The sequence below is a fragment of the Gouania willdenowi genome, chromosome 10, assembly GCF_900634775.1.
Source record: "Gouania willdenowi chromosome 10, fGouWil2.1, whole genome shotgun sequence".
Classification (NCBI taxonomy): Eukaryota; Metazoa; Chordata; class Actinopteri; order Blenniiformes; family Gobiesocidae; genus Gouania; species Gouania willdenowi.
The window spans coordinates 32,075,483-32,094,386 of NC_041053.1; the positions used below are offsets into that span (position 1 = coordinate 32,075,483).

General features: G+C 37.0%; 1 protein-coding gene across 4 annotated transcripts in view; it reads right to left on the reverse strand.

Moving 5' to 3' along the window:
• enox2 (ecto-NOX disulfide-thiol exchanger 2) overlaps nt 1–18,904 on the reverse strand; it is a 240,171-nt gene that overhangs the window by 154,346 nt on the left and 66,921 nt on the right. For 2 of the 4 annotated variants that reach the window (XM_028460201.1, XM_028460203.1), the window contains one exon: nt 13,283–13,396. The exons of the other annotated variants lie outside the window; for them this stretch is intronic. In XM_028460201.1, the coding sequence (XP_028316002.1) occupies nt 13,283–13,396 (114 nt within the window). The remainder of the gene's footprint in view (nt 1–13,282; nt 13,397–18,904) is intronic. 4 annotated transcript variants of the gene reach the window in all.

The following is an 18,904-nucleotide window of genomic DNA, read 5'->3' on the forward strand; positions in this document are numbered from 1 at the left end:
GATTTGCTGCAAGCGAAAAAAAATCACAACATCAGCATCACATATCGGCATATCATGATTGCTAGCAAACGTAACTGACTTTCATTAAGTAGGTGGAAACATTTGAATATTTTATCATTTGCCATAGTAAACTAAATTTTACACCACAGTCAGGGTTAATTTCTTAATGAGTATGTAGGAAGAAATTTGCTCTAAAAGCCAGAAGTTTGGTAAAGGTTAATTTATTCCCTGATGTTGGGATTACATTTTGCACCCTGTCTGTGAACACTCAGCACCCCTTTTAGCCTGGAATATAAACCATACCAACACATCATCACGTGAAGTCTGAATGAAAAGCGGCAACGAATAATTGCATATTAAGATTTTGATGTGCTGGGTGGTGTGTGTGCGTGTTAACTTATTTCTGATGCTCTTTTGTGTTTATATTGGGCTCAATTTTTGCCTTTGGTTCAAAACACACAGAGGTTAATGTTCTCATAATAACAAAGTCATCAGTGATGAGTAACAAATTCAAATCCCTCCGTCTTGTCATTCCACCAAGCCTCAGGGAATTCAATGAAGGTTAATTTATTTAAATCTCCCATCCACTCATCTCAATTGCATTAAACTGAGAATCTTTGGTTTGTCGTCTAATCCGCTTTCTACTGTCAAAGGCCCGTGCCCTTTCTGCAATGCAGTGAGTGAACAACTGTATGTGTGTTAACAAGGCAATAGAGCAGTTGATAAGGTCATGTTGGCTAACACATGCATGCTCAATGTCCTCTGAGTTCAACACATAACACTGGACTAATGAATATATGAGGCTCTGAGGGTAGGGGGCAGTAAAGTTAAAACATGAGCTTTCCCTGGAGAGCTGTGTTTCTTTACAGTCCTCAAGGCCGTGGAACATCCGTGCTCCCGCCATCTGTCCCTCCCTTTGAAAGACTTAGCCCTTTAAAGCATGCAGCGTAGTCAGATAGCGCTATCACCAATTAGCCTGCACCACTATAGCTACATGAGCAAATGCAGTGTCCAAGTTACAATGTGCCATTGGTTATGACTGGAACTGGTACACTTATGGTAATGACTACAGAACTACAAAGCATTTATTTACATAGCCACTGGAGCTATTTGTAGTCTGTTAGAAGACCATCTAGCTTTTTTTTTCAAATGCCTGTGCATTTCATAAAAAACTGACTAATGAGACGTTCACTGGCTCACATCACACTTTAACAATGGCTCATTGACAGAGCTGTGTGTGAAGAAGTTGCAGCCCTGATGGTTGTAAATGGTCTCCTTCAAAAACTATCTTGGCTTGAATCTGTGCCCCCATCCTTTAACTGGGACTCTAATTATTGGAAGCTTAGTGCGCACCAAATGTGCTGCAGCCTGAAGTCAAACATAAGCCAGAGATGAGCCCTTGCAGCTAAACAACCAAAACCCACAAGCTTGTGACTTGGTGTATCTGACGAAAACATTGGTGCTCCCTGGTCATACGGATCAATGAATTGCCCAAGGGAAAAAACCTGGTCCAAGTCTGAGAGGGGACTGTCTGATCCTAAAATATCTCTGGTCATCTTTTGGCACCACCTGCTCGACAAATCTAATTTTTTTTGCATCACCTCTTGATCTCCCCCATCTGTTTACTCAAGCCAAGACTTCTACTAATTATGCATACCTCCTCCCTTTGGTGCCTAATCACCAACCACTTTAACTTTCTCTCTTATTCAACATGTCCTCTAAAATAGTCTTTATTTAGATAAGAATGGAATAAAACAGTGGGCGTGAGAGATTTATGACACACTGATACAACCATTTTAAAATACTTAAAACTTTTGTCTTTCATTGCAACTAACTAACCAGTCCAAAATTATTAAATTGTAAAGAGACGAGAATATTGCTCCTTGCAGAAAAGTCTGTAAGGAAGACGCATACAAAATAGACCCAACAGTCATAAAATCCTTCATTTATCTCCCGTGAGTTAGTGTCTGAATTCCCATAAATAGTTCAAAGAGTCAAACCTTAGTCAATGATGTATTTCTTCAAATCTGTGATATTCCTGCTACATCTCTTAGTGAGGCATGCACTCTCATTACTCACTTGGATCCTTTACTGCCTCATTTGATAGTCTTTGCTTGCCTTGGGTGAAAAGGTCACTTGGGTATTTACAATAGTCATTTTTAAAATAATGCTGTCTTGCTTTCATTAGTTTTATTGAAGACTGTCTTGGCCGGAGGCCATTAGGGTGGCGTACATCTCTTTTAATAATGATGTAGTAAGTCACTGCGTCTGAGCAAATTACCTTCTCCAAGAGCATTTAATTTGTGGAGATCAAATTGACATCTTTGGAAATCTATAAAGAGACAAAATGGTAACAGTTTAAGGATTTTAAAAGGTTATTTAGTTTAAAGAAAAATGTCCAATTCAGCTCCAAACCCAGTAGTTAGGAAATGTTTTATTCTAGTTTTTTTTTCTTTAAACTCAGATAGTGCCACAATATGAGCAATTTCTTTGCAAACTATGCTTAGGTTTGGTTTCGAAAAGGACGCCCACACTGTGTTACTATACAATTCAGACTCTCTAAGGCTGTGTTTCAAGATGAGCAGATAAAAAGCTGTATTCCCCTGTGTGGCAATTAATACTTGGTAAGTAAAAGTGCTGCTTAGTTGATAGTATTGTGTTGTTGTTCTGTGAGTTCTTCTCGGAAACGAGAACTAAGAAATTAGCTTGACGACATCTAAATGTATCAGACCCCGTGAGTGACAATTCAAATGAAATATTTTAAGTTCGAGATGCCACAAGCAGGTATCAAAAGACAAATCTTCATCTTTGATGCTATTTCAGGATGTACGGTAACTGCCACCCAGGTCTGGGAAAAAGAATCTGTAGATGGCTACTTGTCATTCTTCAGGAGTCAAAGCTCTGTATTCTGGTCCACTAAGCTGATGCTGATCACAATCTCACAGAGACACATACGCTGCTTTGATGTTGTTACTGATTAGCATAGAGGTGATGGTGACATTTGCTTTTAGTAGAAGTAGTTTCTGCTTTGAGAAGTTTATGAGAATAAGTTCCTGTTCACACAAAAGGTGTCCATACAAAGACGTGATGTTTTACCTAACAAATGTGAAACACCATATAAATCAGTGACGTGCAGTCAGGGTAGGCAAGGTAGGCAGTGCCTACCCAAGGGTGAATTGATATTTTGATTATTTGTTTTAATTCTAATATAATTATAAATGATTTATTTTTCAATTTCCGATAGCCTACAGTACCTATAAGTTTGAAAGTGTCCGCATTTTGTGCGTTTCATAGCCCAAATGACTAAACAGCACTATTTCCTGGTACGGCTGTAGTCTCACTTCGCTGTAAGGCAGGAGGAAGCCACACCCTCTTTCAAAAACACATTGCTGCTCTGCCTCTGATCCCATAGCGTGTTTTTATGTGTTTGCGCATCTAGCTAGTGGGCGGGATAACACTACAGTCAAGATGACAGCGCTAGAGACAAGAAAGAAACTTTCTTTTGAGGAAAAACAGCTTTTAAAAGATGGGGGACCAACAGCTGAGCTACCAGACCTTCAGCAAAGGTAAGGTCAGGAAATTGTTCGTACTTTCCACAGTGAATGGTACCAAAGGAAGGATTAGCTTTGTGAATGCTCCTCACTGAGGCTGTTCTGAGTTGTTGTTGTCGTCATTTTCTCCGTGTTTCTGTGTTTCCAACACAAACAACGGATGTACTGTCGTGTCATGAGATATATCTTGTTGGGAGAGTACGGAGGTTATATTAAATAATTGTTTATGTTTCTTTAATGGTGTTTATGATGTTGTTTTGTTTTTAATAACACTTACCAACAGAAACATATGAAATTGTCATTGGTGGTCTCGATTTTCAACGTGCCTACCCAATCCTAGTGGTCACGGCACGTCACTGATATAAATTCAAACCAATATCATTCAATAATGACTATGCTCAGATAACCATCCAACAAAGGGAACCGATTAAAGTTCCTCTGTCAGATCCACCCAAAGTTCCACAAACATGGAGATAGAGATGAACCCGCAGCAACGATTATGAAGTGGAAACTCAACTAAAGCTAACTATGCCTAGCTAACACACCGACACACAGACTGAGCTAAGTGCTAACGCTAACCACTCCATATAAGGAATAATAGACCAAGTAAAAAAAACACGTCTTACTGTCATCAAATCACAGAGAGCCACCAATTTGTTTATGGTCAGATTTAACACTTGTATGGAAGAATAAAGGCTTAACATGTCTCACGTTGTGTGAAATAAATATTAACATAATAACTAATCATTCATCCCAATTTGTGAAACGCAAAATTTTTTAATTACATTTCATCAGCAGTAAAAACACTATTGAAGTTATTTGTGCTTTTAATGTGCTTTTTTAATTTATTTTTTTTAATAATTTTGTTTAAAGCGAGGCAATGAATGAATTACATACAATAACACTAACAGATAATCCACATGCACAAATATATTCCATAAAATATCAGCTCATGAGCTGTTTGAGTCAGCAGTTATTGTAGCCTTTTTAAATGTGTGTAGTGTTGATGTATTCAAATGTGTTTGTGTTTGTAAGGAATCTGTTTACACTAAGTTGTGATTTTTTTTTTTTTTTTTAATCGTGATTTTTATCGTTATTGTGATAAATGCTAGAAATTATCGAGATAATTTTTTTGTTAATATCGCCCATCCCTACTAGACAACATAGAAATACATTTAATTTAGTATAAAATTCAAAGCAAACACATTGACAATCATATGTTAAAGCTGCTATACGGAGTTTCTGAGAAATATCTCGACGTACGTCTCGATGTCCCGCCCAAAACAGCCTCACTTCCACCACCTGCCTCTACCAATCTACCAGAAGACACGCCTCTACTTTTCTGCACGTGCATCACGGAACATAACAAGGTCGCATTGGGTTGCATTGACATTGGTCTATGGGTCAGGTAAGAGCCAAAATCATATTTACTCGTTTGCTGTTGTGACGCGGGGCCTTGTTTACGTGCACAGTTCTACATTCACTTTGATTGACAGTCTCAAAAAAAGGAAGTTGAAGCCTATTGGCTGGGTGCACTCAGAAATCATTTCCATTTGTATAGGAGTCTATAGGATGAAGGCGGGATTTCGATACATTAATGTATATGAATGACCACCGGCAGTAGACCATAGTAAAAGACTAGTTAGGTATTTTTTCGCATTTCAAAAGAATGATACATAAATATAGATTTCTCAGAAACTCTGTATTTCAGCTTTAATGTTTTGTTTATTCAGACAAGGTTTTTCAGGAACATTTATCTCCTGACACGTTTTGACTGTCAACTGCCAATATTGCAGCCTTGCATATCGGCCCATACCGATATTGATCAGATGACAGCATGAATCATACATGCTTTTTTTCATTTTTTTTTCTTTAATAAAAAAAAGTAATTATTACTTACTTTGTAGTGTGGAATGTTAGAAAAGGCTTGATCAAGTGATGTTACTCAAAAACTGACCCATTTATTATTAACCAATTGGTTACATACATTTTAACCTTCAACATAATATCTACAGTATTCTACAATTGAATGAAAAAAATAAAAAATAAAAAATATTTGAAAAAAAAAAGTGCAATGAAATGCATTATCACTGTTACAAACATGCATTTACAAGTGACTGAGGCCAAAATAGCTCATTGGGTGACACTCTGTGACCTGATGTGTGCTGACACAACAAGGTACAGGACCACTTTTCATACTACATTTTAAATCACAATTAATTACCTTACGGTTTAATTCCAAAAAATACATTTTGCTGTTGATCAGAACTGAGAAATTGCAATTAGGTAAGGCAAACTTGCAGCTTTCATTATTGCCAGCAGAGAGGACTAGTACTGGCCTAAAAGAGTAAACAACTTCAGCAGTGATGGGAGAAAGCGTAGCACACAAAAACAAATGGCAGCAATGTGTTGCTCAGTAGCTAATGGTGAATTGGGTCATAAGTGAATGTAGAAAATTAAAGAGAGAATAACTTTCTCCAGTTTTGGACAACTTCAACAAAAGCAGATTTACTGTATAAAACTCCATCTTTTGCAGAACAAATTCCAAAAGTGGGATGCGTTCATATGGAATTAATTCCGTAAATTCTTGAACAGGCAGTCTGTTTCACCCAAACTATTTACAGACATGCTCACATTTGGAGCAGTGAGTCTGAAAAGCAATGTTTAGTCACTCATAAAAGTGCTAATGGACCCCGTGACAACAAATGTCACTGCTCATTGTTTGAAGATTGTGTTGTTTTGTCACAGGACAATGGAATAGTCGGTTCAGTGTGCCAGAAAAAATATTTTACAGAAGCAGCAACACTAGAATTTGAATCATATTAAAAAATAAATCACTTATCTAAGACACAGAAGAGAAAAACATTTTCCTTGGGGAAATTTCTAAAACCAAACTCAGTCAAGCAAACACCAACTTGTGGACACTGTGATTTCCTTGACCTATTCAAAAGCCTTGTGTTTTCACTGATTCCACAGATGCATGCTAAGGCTTAACTCTGACTCATTTAAAAAGCAACATCGTGACAAAGGGCATCGTGATTTATCTTCGTATCATGACCCCTGCTGCAAACACATTCCCTGCTGGGGAATAGAAAAAGCAACAGATTCCGAAAATTGTAATTTGGTTTAAAACTGGAAATGTTCAAGAAAACCTTAATGAAAAACAAGTTAAAAAAAACAATAAAAACAACAACTGGGAACAAAATGCCATCATTGAAAACAATATTTGGCTCAAAAGTGACAAGTTTGAAAGCCTGTGAGCTTAATTATACTGCTTGTGTCTATTCAGTAATGTTCAAGTTTACTGAGACCTTGTTGCAAAAATAAACGCATATTTTAGAAGTCGTGTCCTAAGACTGGCTTTCTCCTTGTATAATCATTGATGGGCTTTTCTAAAAATAAAATAAAGCAAAAACCTTTTTTTTTTGTTTAATCTCATCTCTGTGTTCACGCAGCTTGTCAAAACTAGAACAAATAATGCAAATGAAGGATTAAAGAGTACAGTTTTTTATTGACTCCATTGGGTAGACATTGTGTGTCCTTGGAAATAATCAAAGGTTTTAGCAAGTTTCTTTATTCTGTGCTGCTGAAGGAGCCGTGTTGCACATGACAGACGTCAGCGCACTGATAAACCTCTGCTGGCCTGTCTGAAATCAGCCCAGCTGTTTGCACAAGGTAAGTTATCTCTCAAGGGGAGCTGCTTTTGGATAGTTTTTACTGTATTTTTTATTTTGCAATGCTTACTTCATCTCAGTGAATACGACAGAAATAAAACAGGAGCTGACCTTTGCATCCAGCAACTGGCTTTGATCATGAAAGAGATCAGGATGAAGACGATTAAGTATTTTATAGATTACACTTTGCAGCTATAGAAGAGGCAGCCAAGCCTAGCCAATCAGTGTAATGAATAACTAAAACCACTTCCCTTTAAACTACATATCCATTTGGAGGACTAATGCATTGATGAAATCCAGAAATAAGATCAAGCCTAATAAATTGTGCATTCATTGTAATTAATACTGTACTAAATTAAATTTTAAGGGGATCTAACAAAAATTTGCAGGTTGTGCCGATTTTGACGTTTTCTGTCAAAAACATCACATCTGGTCCAATTTGAGTGTTCAGTAATCACACACGGAAAGTAAAAACACCATAAATGTACTGGTTAGGTCTGAGCAGAGCATTAGTGACTCTGAGCTGAAAGCTTCATTATTAAGATTGGAGAGCAGAGGTGTGATTTTAACTGGAGAGGCTGAGTGACTTCACTCTTTCTGAATCAATTGCGATCTCCTCCCAATCAATAGACTGCTTGTGGACCAGAGGAAGCAGCTGCCATGCTCATGTTACATTCAGCACTATTTTTGACACGCAAAAATTTTCCATGTCTCAATATTTCAACTGATTCATTAAACTCTGTCAGAAACTAACACTGACTGACTGATCCAGAATAAGTCTAAAAAAAGAATAAGTAAAAAAAAAAAACATTCAGATTTTCTTCATTCAGTGACTTTCCAAAGTTATTTCCAAATGTAAATAGAAAAAAAATAATATTCCGGCCCATGAGTGTTAGTTAAGGATTAATAAATGTCTTGGTTTAAACTAGGGCGGAACGATTTTGGAAAATAATCTAATTGCAATTTTTTTCTATATAAATATAAAACATACATTTTAAAGCACAGATCACAGCAACAAAGCAAACAAATCTGTGGCTTTACCTCTTCAACATATTTAACTAACTTCACGTTTCATGAAACACGTAAACATGTGGACTGCACTTCTTAAACACTCTGAACTTAACAGGACAGTCTATAAATAAATAAAATAAACAGATATATAAAAAAAATTTAAATAAAGCTTACTAATCCAGTCAGTAACATCACACATACTAAAGTGCAGGAAAAGTAAAGAGAACTAATATCTGCTTTAACCAATTGGACATTTTTTTTCAGGTATATCAAACAAACATTGCATTGTATGATATCCCGATAATATCGCAAATGCAAATAATCCTTCAGCCTTAGTTTACACTGATCATGTGACATTTTGCAAGCACTGTGTGAATCAGTTTACCAACCAAGTTTAGTGGCTCTAATATAACAAATATATCGAGATGTAACTCACAGCTCCAAGTTTGCCAATTTCATTACTTCAGCTATTTCAAACAGGTGCAGCAGACTCAAAGCCTGCCGGAGCTCCATATTTGGATGTTAAAACCAACTGCACAAATGAGATTTTTGAGAGATAAACTTAATAAAGTGATTTCGGGAGGAATTACAGACAGATTACGTTTGAGTTTCATTATATAGAACAAGCATTACTGAAACATGGACAATCCTAAATAATTTCAAGCCTTCAGCAACCATCCTGAGCAAGCCACCCACTCATAGTGTGGACTATTTCTAGATAATAATAATACAGTAGAATGTTAATCCAGAATGTCCCACAGGGCCCAGTTCCATACCATTGGTCTGAATTCCTGCAATGACAATGCTCAGATCTTTAATAAATAATGAGTGCTGCAGTGCCACTTCGTCTTTGGGGTGTTATGCTGAAAGATCTTAAAAGCCAGGGGGATCATACATGCAAGACATGCTGTTAACTTATGGAAACATTTAAACGTAATGGTAAACCCCTTTAATCCCCTCAAATGAGGTCTCCGAATAAATGACACTCAAATAATTTAGTCGCTTGATTCTTTTTAGACTGGTTAACAAATACCTAAAAACTAAAAAAAAAAAAAACATGTTGGAAAACAGACGGAAAAAAATCTAGAGATGCCCTGAAAATTCTTGGCCGAAACCTAAAAAAAAAAAAAAAAAACAAGGAACACCAAAATAAATTATTAGCATCAATGCTATGGCTATGACTGTGTACTAACTTCGCTAAAATAAAGCATTGCAATTGTATGAATTAATATTAATGCTTCAAAGAATAAATCATTCAAGAAAATGTATTTAGCCCTGATATTCCAACAATGCTCAATATAAAATGAAAATACAAAATAAAAATATTTACTTGACCCTACTTATGTATACATTAAATAATAATGTACAGGCCTGTAACTGACTGGGCTGCTGAAAGAGAGTGAAACTGATAAAAACACGCTCTTCTCTGTCGCCACATCCATTGCAGCGTGGATCATTCAAGTAAAGATTGTTAACGTGGATCAAGTACAGTCGCGATGAAGTGTAAAAGCCAGCGATGATGTGAAGGATAGTCAGTGTTGCAGATGTCAGAGGGGAGTGAGTTCCAGAGCGGGGGAGCTGATTGGCAGGCAGGGGGGACAGAGATGGATGATGGAGGAGGTGTTGTGGGTGTTTGTGCGCGTGGCAGAGAGAAATGGAGGGGTGAGATTATGAATGGATTTGTAAGAGAGGAGTCGTGTTTTAAAAAGGCTGGAATTATCTTTAAGTTTTATAAAACATAAAAACACAACAGCAATTACTTAATAATACTCACAAATATTGACATTTCAAAGTTCTAGGAATACATATATTTATGTAACCTTTATTTAGCCAAGTAAGTCATTGAGAACAAGTTCTGGACCTGGAAGGAGCTAGGTCACACATATCAAACTCAAGGCCCAGGTGCCAAATCCAGCCCTCTAAAAATCAAATTTGGCCGGCAGGAGAAATTAAACCATGAAACCATGAATTTAATAATTGTGTACATTTTCAACTAATTCAGTAGTAGATATCACAGTCCCTCCAAAAACTCAAATTCAATGAAACTTTACAATATTTGTAGGGCTTACAGTTTTCCCACACTTATATCACATGATAGCAGTCCTTTTTTAACTCTCGGTTTTTCCAAAATCCTGCCATTTTCCTCAAATCATTTCACAAAATTTCCCCACGTTAGATAAAAAATTGGTTAAATATTAAATAATCAAGGAAATTTAAAGTGAGGATCTTGCAGGGACTGATATCTGTCACTTATTGCTCGGATATTGTTGGTGCCTTATATATTCTATTTGTCATTTATCCGTGGAAGTGCAAACTGGGGCACATTAGGGTTAAAATTACTCCTTTTCTCTGCCAAAGGTCAAGGACCCACTTGAGGTCAAACCAGTCCGTATTTGACCCCTGTACTAAAATTAACTAAAATTAAAGTAAGCATGGAAATCTGTAACATTTGAAATCTACAGGATTACTTTTAAAGGATAGAATGGGTGTATATATTTGTTTAGGGTTATCAAGAAATGTTAACAAAGACCAAGACCACTGGGCCTGGTATCTATGGTCCCACTGAGTTGCCCCTGAGAATCCATATGAATAAAAGATACCAATATACAGCTGGACCAGTGCCATCAGTCCGTATATTTGACCGCCAGAGTAAAGGTAGCCTGACCAAGTTGTGAATAAAGAAACAAGGGGTGGGTTGAGTAAACAAGATGAATCCCTTCAATTAACAATGGGACTGTGGGCACGCCTGACATTCCACCATTAATTATCTAGTCTTATGGGAAGATTGGTGGAGGAAAACTAAGCCAACAGCCAGGCTTCACTGAGTGGGCCTCCCTACTTTAATTACCCAACAGTACAAACAAATGAAGCTGGATAGATGGTGTGGCAGGACAGCTATGGGGGCTATGATCCAATAGAGCCTTCCTCCACTTCTGTGTGTTTGTTTTTGTTTAGTTCAGGGCCTCGTTTTTTTTTTTTTTGTACATCAATCCATTCATCATTCGTATGAGCAGACAAACTAAGGACTACAGTGGCAGCATTATTAATGGAATAAGTAATTAGAGAAGAAGCAAAAAAGAAGCGAGTGTTACAGGCCGAAGATGTCAAAAAGAAATAACTTAATAAATTGAAAAATACTGGATGCTTTAGTGCAAGATCAGTAATGTCAACAATTCTCTTGGCAAAAAGCCAGAAAGCTACATAAAAAAAGTCGAGTTTGGGCTGCAAACACCTCTTGTTTGTACTTGTACTGGAGCTGCTAGCGCATTGAGATGGTACCGGAGAGTTGAATTTCTTTGGTGGTATGCAAACTCTTTTTTGCACAGTTTGCACAGAACCACACTTTTATCAATGCTACCGTCAGGTTGTTTCTTGAAATAAAAATGTCCTTCCATTGGCCCAACCAGCCTCCATTTTGTCAGCCTTTAGCCGAGCTCTGACATCACGTGTGCAGCAATGTTATCGGCGTACCGGAAAAAACGTGCAATGACTAACAGTTCTGCGCTGTTTATGAAGCAAACTGTGATGAAATGCTTAACATTTTTCTAACGCGTTTTCTTGGAATTAGTTAATCTAATTAACATTTTAAAGTCCCACCCCCCCAAAAAAAAAACAAAAAACAGACACAATATTGACACATTCCTAATGCATAAATGAGATAAGAACCAAGATTGTGAAACAACTGCTGCTTAAACCTACCAACTACATTAAATTCTACACAGAGAGGTGCCTGTAATTTGACACCAGCCTCATCTTGCTGGCAGGTGGTGATATAAATAAAAAGATTTACTTGTGACAATGAGAACAGATACGTTTTACATGCCTTCAGGCTTAGTTTTGATCTCAATTCACATTTGAATCTTTCTCGTAAAAAATGGAATAAACAAGCAAACAATGGAAATGCAGAATGTCCTGCTAATACTCAGCGAAAGCCGATATGAATGCAACATTTTACAGTGAATGCTGTGCATTTTTCCTCAACCCTTAAAGCAAACGTGTTTACGCAGGCAGCACAAGTGCAACAGCCGGTACGAGAAAATATACACTATCAGCTTTTCTCACATTTGTTACTGCTGACAACTTCATTCCAGCAGTGATTTGAAAATAGGATTGTGTGTGTGAACTGGCAAGTGGAGAAAAGTGCCTTAACTCTGACATCTAGAACAAATAAAGTGATTTCTTTTTCCTCCAGGATGAATGTGATAGGGTGACGTTCTACGAATGGGAAATAACCATTCATGCTTTCTTTTCTCTGTAAAAAAAATAAAGTTTATAATGCTTGTCAAAAAAAGTTTTTTCTGTACACAATGTTCAAAAATACATATCGTTGTCATGGTTAACTAATAATCTTTGAAAAAGAATTACATCCATTAATGGCATTTAATAAATAAATAGCTTTAATGCAGTAAAAATTTAAATGGCACACGATCAAAAATCAGTAACCAAAGTAAAGAACGCCACGCAAAGCGAACCAGACAGATCTTTTGTCCTTAAAAAATAAATAAATAAACTATGCCCCAGTCTGCTCTGTGTGCGATGTCAGCAGATATGATTTATTGGTTCCAGATCAAGTCTTGAGCGTTCCAGGCCATGAAATGTATTTATTTATATATTTCTGGGCTGATCCTGCCTGTTTGCGATGTTGGAACACAACGCTTATGACAAACAACTGAAGATATCTGATTAAAAGGAACCAGAGTTGGTGTTATGTATCTACTGGTGCCCCTCGTTTCTTGTGATTGGCTTCTGTGTGTGGTATCGCCATGTATTAAAACAGAGAAAATATATAATGTTTATACTGCCCTTACAACAGCTGTATAATTATTTTGTAAACATAAACATAATTTTATCACACACAGTCAATAGTCAGTCACCAATTAATTTGGATACTACTTATCTTGGACCATAACAACGTAAAACAAAATGAAAGTGATGGACTTCTTACGAGCTGAAACAACCATAGGCTGCACGAAAACAGCAGTGGTACCAGAAAACTGCTGGTAGAAATTACATGGAATACCAGCTGAAATAAAATCTAAACAGTACCTTTCCTCTCTGTGTGCAGAAACCTGGTCCAGGACCTGGAGAGGGAGAAAGATCTGCAGTGCACTTCCCAGGAATCCACTTTGTGTGCGGCTTGCTTAAGTGTTTCAGTCATTTCTTGACATATTGGAGAAATTTTTATAAACAAACAAATATATTAATAATCAATTCATTAACAGCAGCTTTGATTGTCTAAACCATACTTGGATTTTAATGAGAATGATATATTCATGTGGCGACTTTTGCTGATGACTTCCACGTATCGTTAACAAAAAACATTTACCACACTACTACAGGCCTGTTTGTTTTTTTTTTGCTATGGCAATTCCGGCCTAAACTTAAAAATACATGAACCCAAGAAACACAATGCGCATCAAAACCCAAAAAAAGACAAATTGCACTTAGTTTAGTAAATGAAAGCCATACACAGCCTTATTAAGAGGTCCAATTTTACAAATTCATATGCATTTATAGATAAAAAAAAGTCAAAGTCAGCTTTATTGTCAAATCCACTACATGCACAAGACATGTAGAATTTCGAAATTACTATCCTCTCCGCCCCATACATTTACAAACAAATAAATGAATTATAAAGACAGGACAATAACAACACAACAAGTATTTACAATATTTACAGTGAGAGTGCAGATATGAATATGAAAATAAATATAAATTGAATATATTACAGTAGTGCAGAGCAGTCTGATGCTGCATAAAGTGGCTGGTATAAACGTGAGTTCAGTTCGAGAGGGTTATTCCAGAGTTATTGTGTGCAGGGGGGGAATAAACAGAGGGAGTTAATAATAATAATTCAATTGAATTACTATTACAGCTTTTCAAATATAGATAAAATCAAATAAGATCTCTTAACTGCTAAGTGAACTTACTGTCTGAGCCGTGATTTCCCAGTTGGTGATGCTGATCTGTCCTGCACTAAGCCTCCTCAGCACGTTACCCCCTGGAGCCCAGGCCAATTTTTGTTTTAGCACAGCTTCGGTCTAAAGAGCACACTAACAAGGTGAAGCACAGTGCTCATCGGAAAGGGAAGCATTCAGGCCCTGGCTGGAGGCCTGAAAAACGCAGGTACATAGTTGGTGCAGTCCTCCACATGGACACAATAATTAATCTTCATATCGATCTGGCTTCTTGAATCCAGATGGGAAGCATGAGTGAAAACCTGCAGTGCGTTTCAGCTCAGTAAGGAAGGGGCAGGACAAAGATGTTCTGTTCCTCCCACCCAGTCTGAGTAACAATAGCAGTACTTTATCATCACATGCAATTACATTGTTTTTCTAAGCATAGGCTGCATACTCATTGAGCTAATAGAAAGTGTTGAAACTGAAATGCACACTTTAGTTTGCTTAATGTGTACATGTGGAGATCCTGGTGAATCCTAGCTAGGCTTAACTGCTCTAGGTTTCATTGCCCCAGAAAAGTCCACTTTATTTTTGCACAATCAGGGTTCTCATCAGGAATTTCACAGCGTAGGGGAATCACACGGTGCCAGTGTTGTAGGAGAGAACAGCTTAATTTTGTGAAGTAAAGCTTTTTTTTTTTTTCCTTATCTTTGTTACTGCCATACATGAATTCCAATTAAATTGATGAATTGTCATGATGAATGGAGTTAGAGTAACTAATGCTTGGTATAGGTCATCCACTAATAAATACTCACAGACACTGTATAAACAAGAAATAATTCAAAAGACTGATTCGTAGACGCGTTTTTCTAAGTATTACTTGGAACCCGCAGTAATATTGGGACTGTTATGGACATGTACGCGTTTCTCGATTATGCAGATTAAAAAAAGAGAGTTGAAACAACACGGGCACCCCTGGAAGTCCAGGTGTGCAACAATTATAATGACGGTACTGATTAAAAAAGGACAAAAACAACAGAAAAAACCCCTTCACTGGTCGAAACAGAGCATAGGGGATGCCACCACTGTGTAGGGGAGCAAAATTACAGAGCTGGAGAGAACCCTGACAACGTGAACATACAACTGAAGTAGGGCTGGGATAAAAATTTATTTGATTAATCTAGCGATTATTTTTTCGATGGATCGATTAATCTAACGATTCACTTTTCCAGTTCGATCCGATTTGATTATCGATTATCTCCCCATGAACTGACAAGTTATTTATACATGTTGATTTACATCTAAAATGAAGAAAAAAAAAAACATGAATTCCTTAACATTTCAATATATGTTTATTGCTATTCAACTCAAAATTCCAAAATAAAGTTCAAGAATATAAAAGTACAAACTAATTCAGAGTCAGAGGTAGCATTCAATAAAAAAAATAAAATGGCAGTGGGAGCCGCAGTCTGTCGTCCTTCCTCAACCAACAGAATTTAAGATTTATGTTGAAAACACATAGGCCTAGCTTACTGAAAAAAGTGCATCTTTTAATTCTTCATTCACATGAAAATAACAACTACTCAAAGTACACTCTGCCACTCACATGTTTCTTAAACTCAAAATTCCAAATGCTAATACAGAAAGTGCTTTTCCAACAAAAAATAAACTTTCCTTTTGTTTTAAGAACAGTGTGTTAGTGTGTGTGTGCGCTGCTGCTGTCGCTGATGTCACAGCGGGTGTTTCCTCCTTGTTGCGTTGACGCGCTGCCGTCCGGTCACACCCGGGATAAAGGACGAGGGTTACAGGGAACAGCTACCTTTGACAAACGAGTGCGTCTTCACTGCTTTGCACTTTTAAACTCGGAGTTAGTTATTCTCCGGCGTCGCCATCTTTGTTTTGGTCGGACGACGCATCGGCGCGCATATTTTGGGTCAACGTATTTTTTGCATCGACTTGTTGTCCCGGCCCTAAACTGAAGTCTAGAGTGCATCAGAGAATCAAATTCTACTACAGATGAAAACAGCAATCATGCTGCAGGTTAAGTAAATTTCCCAGCTCTGATATATAGAGCTGACAGACAGTAAAAAAAAAAAAAAAAACACATATGCAGACATTAAGCATCGAAGGGAGGAAGGCATGTGTGGATGTTTGAAGAAACACAAATAAATAACTTAGTTTTAACATGTTTAGTGGGATGAAAACACCATGGCTTTAACAACAGCTGGGAGACTGAGCAGAGAGTGAGGGAGTCACGGACCAAAAACAAGCAGCTTTTGTGAATGACAGGGTTTTCCTGTCAGTATGATGGGAATCCAAAAGTGCCTTGTGAATGCAAACTGAGCCAAATCAACTTGTTGAAATGATCAGCTGTTTTCCACCCATTGGGCTTGAGTCCAGGGCTTTCCCTCTGTGAAAGCAGCCTTAGTCTCATTCACCAACTTCTCATTACTGTGCAGAACACCCTCGCTGGGGGACAAAACGTGTACCAGGGTCTTAAACATAACTCATAAAAACCAGGGCCACTATAAACCAGGGGCCACTGCTGATTTGTGAATCTAATTACCTCCCTCCTCTGTAATAAAGGCATTCATTGCCATGATGCTAAATCAGCTGTTCTCAGCAAATGTCTGACAACAGCTAAATTATTTAGGCAGTACAAGAAATAATGTTTCGATGCACTTTGTGCTTGCAGAAGTAAAGAAAAGCTACATGGTTAAAAAACCATCAGGTGATTTTGGGCACTTTGAAGTAGGCTGTTTCATTTATTACTTTTACTATTACTTAATACTTTTTTTATTCGGTATAAACAATTATTTTTAAGAAAAAAAAACATAAAAAAACAAACATCCATCTTATTTAGCTTCAGTCTAAAGGAATAAATGCTAATTAATTACCTTTTTGGATCAATTAAGCTGTAATATGGTTTCCCTCATTAAACTTGTAAAGAGACATTATGGATAAAAGCATTAATAAAAACAAAATGGTCGCGTTTAACCATTAAGCCGTCACCTGTTCCGTTAGTCGAGGCTGCAATCACAGGTTAACGCCATTAAATTCTCACATATAGCACAGCACAGCTGCTAAGCCCGTTTTTTACTACCTCTTGCTAACTAAAGGCCCCGAGGTGATTTATTTACCTTCACTGAGGATGAGCTACATGTTGCCAGCGCAGGATTTCAAGTTCATTTTGGTCACATGGTCAAAGTTCCATGAATATATCAGACAGCTGTGATCCTGGTGACACTGGCTACAATAAACAATACAAGGAAAAATGTCACCTATTACACAACCCTAGTGTGGAAAGGTAATGTCCATACAGTATATTCATCTTCTTTTGATAACTATCACGTTAAGAATGTTTCATTCTGTAGCAACCTTTACTATCATTTCATGTATTTTACTTTGTTGTTAAAATAAAGTTTTTATCCATTCTTTCAATTTCATTTGTCTCAATGCCAAACATATCTTAAGATTAATTTAAAACTAAATAACAAATGTTTTGATTGTTTCAAAAGTCAAAGGGTAAAATGTTCCCTTTTAAAACTGATGATATACGGTACCCAAAAATATTGACATGATAGAGAGACAATATTTTTGTAGCAAAACTAGAATACAAAGTTGGTTTAGCCAAGTGAAAAATAACGTATAAATGGATAAGGATAAATTATTCATTCAATGTTTTTTTTAGATTAATCAAACAACAAAATGCTATTTTTTTTTTTTACAAGAAAATTTGTTTTTTCAGAACATAAATGTCAGCAGAATCAAGTGGAAAAATGAAATCTAGAAATCACGATCTGAACATGTTGTACATGCATACATTACTTTGTTTTTAAGAACAGTTAAGTGTCAATATGGTTGATTATCTAAGTAATGTCCATTTTTAATAGGGGTTGCTTTGTTATCCGAGGAAAACGTTTTCAAATGTTTTCCTGACAAAAATAAAAGACAGGTTCAAGCATCCCACAACAGTGATCAGGATGATCACATACATAACAAAGAGACATCTGGACCAGTTGTTCCCAACTTTTTTCACAAATTAGCAAAAATCTAAATAAAGACTTTTTCACGTTGTCATTATGTGGTATTTTGTGTAGCCTTGAATAAGGCTGTGACATAACAAGATGTGGAAAAAGTGAACACTGACTACTTTTCGGATGCACTGGAGGCTAATGTGTAACTTGTGGCAATGCATGGAGGCTCCAGACTGCTGGTCTATTTTTAATTTCTATTCATGAACCCCCTATGAGAATTTGTGCATCCCTGGGGGTAACCGTACCCCACTTCGGGAACCTAGGGTCTAGACAGTTGTGTATGTCAATTTTTAAGATTTTTTAATAAATAAACCAGCAAATCACATTACATCTTACGCTGTAATTTAGAACGTTGGCAATGTCAACATAAACTACTGAGTGTAAACCAAACCATGTGGCAGAAGGAAAATTGAATTGCCTTGGAACAGGGTAGGATTGTTTGTGATGGATGAGCTGGTCAAAGTATTTCAGTAGCTGTTGATCTACAGAGACATATCTCTCTAAGGTTTACACATTTACACAAGGTTTTTTAAGGAATGATATCCCGTGAGTGCCTGTTCTCTGCACAAAAAAAAAGACCTTGTTGATGTTTAAGATCAGGGAATCCTACAGATTTGGAGATCTTAGAAAGGCAAAAGCAACTGTAACACTCAGTTAAAACAAAGCACAGAACACAAACCAACACCTTATGCAAGACCCCAGTTCAAACAGAAACCAGAGTTTGCAGATTC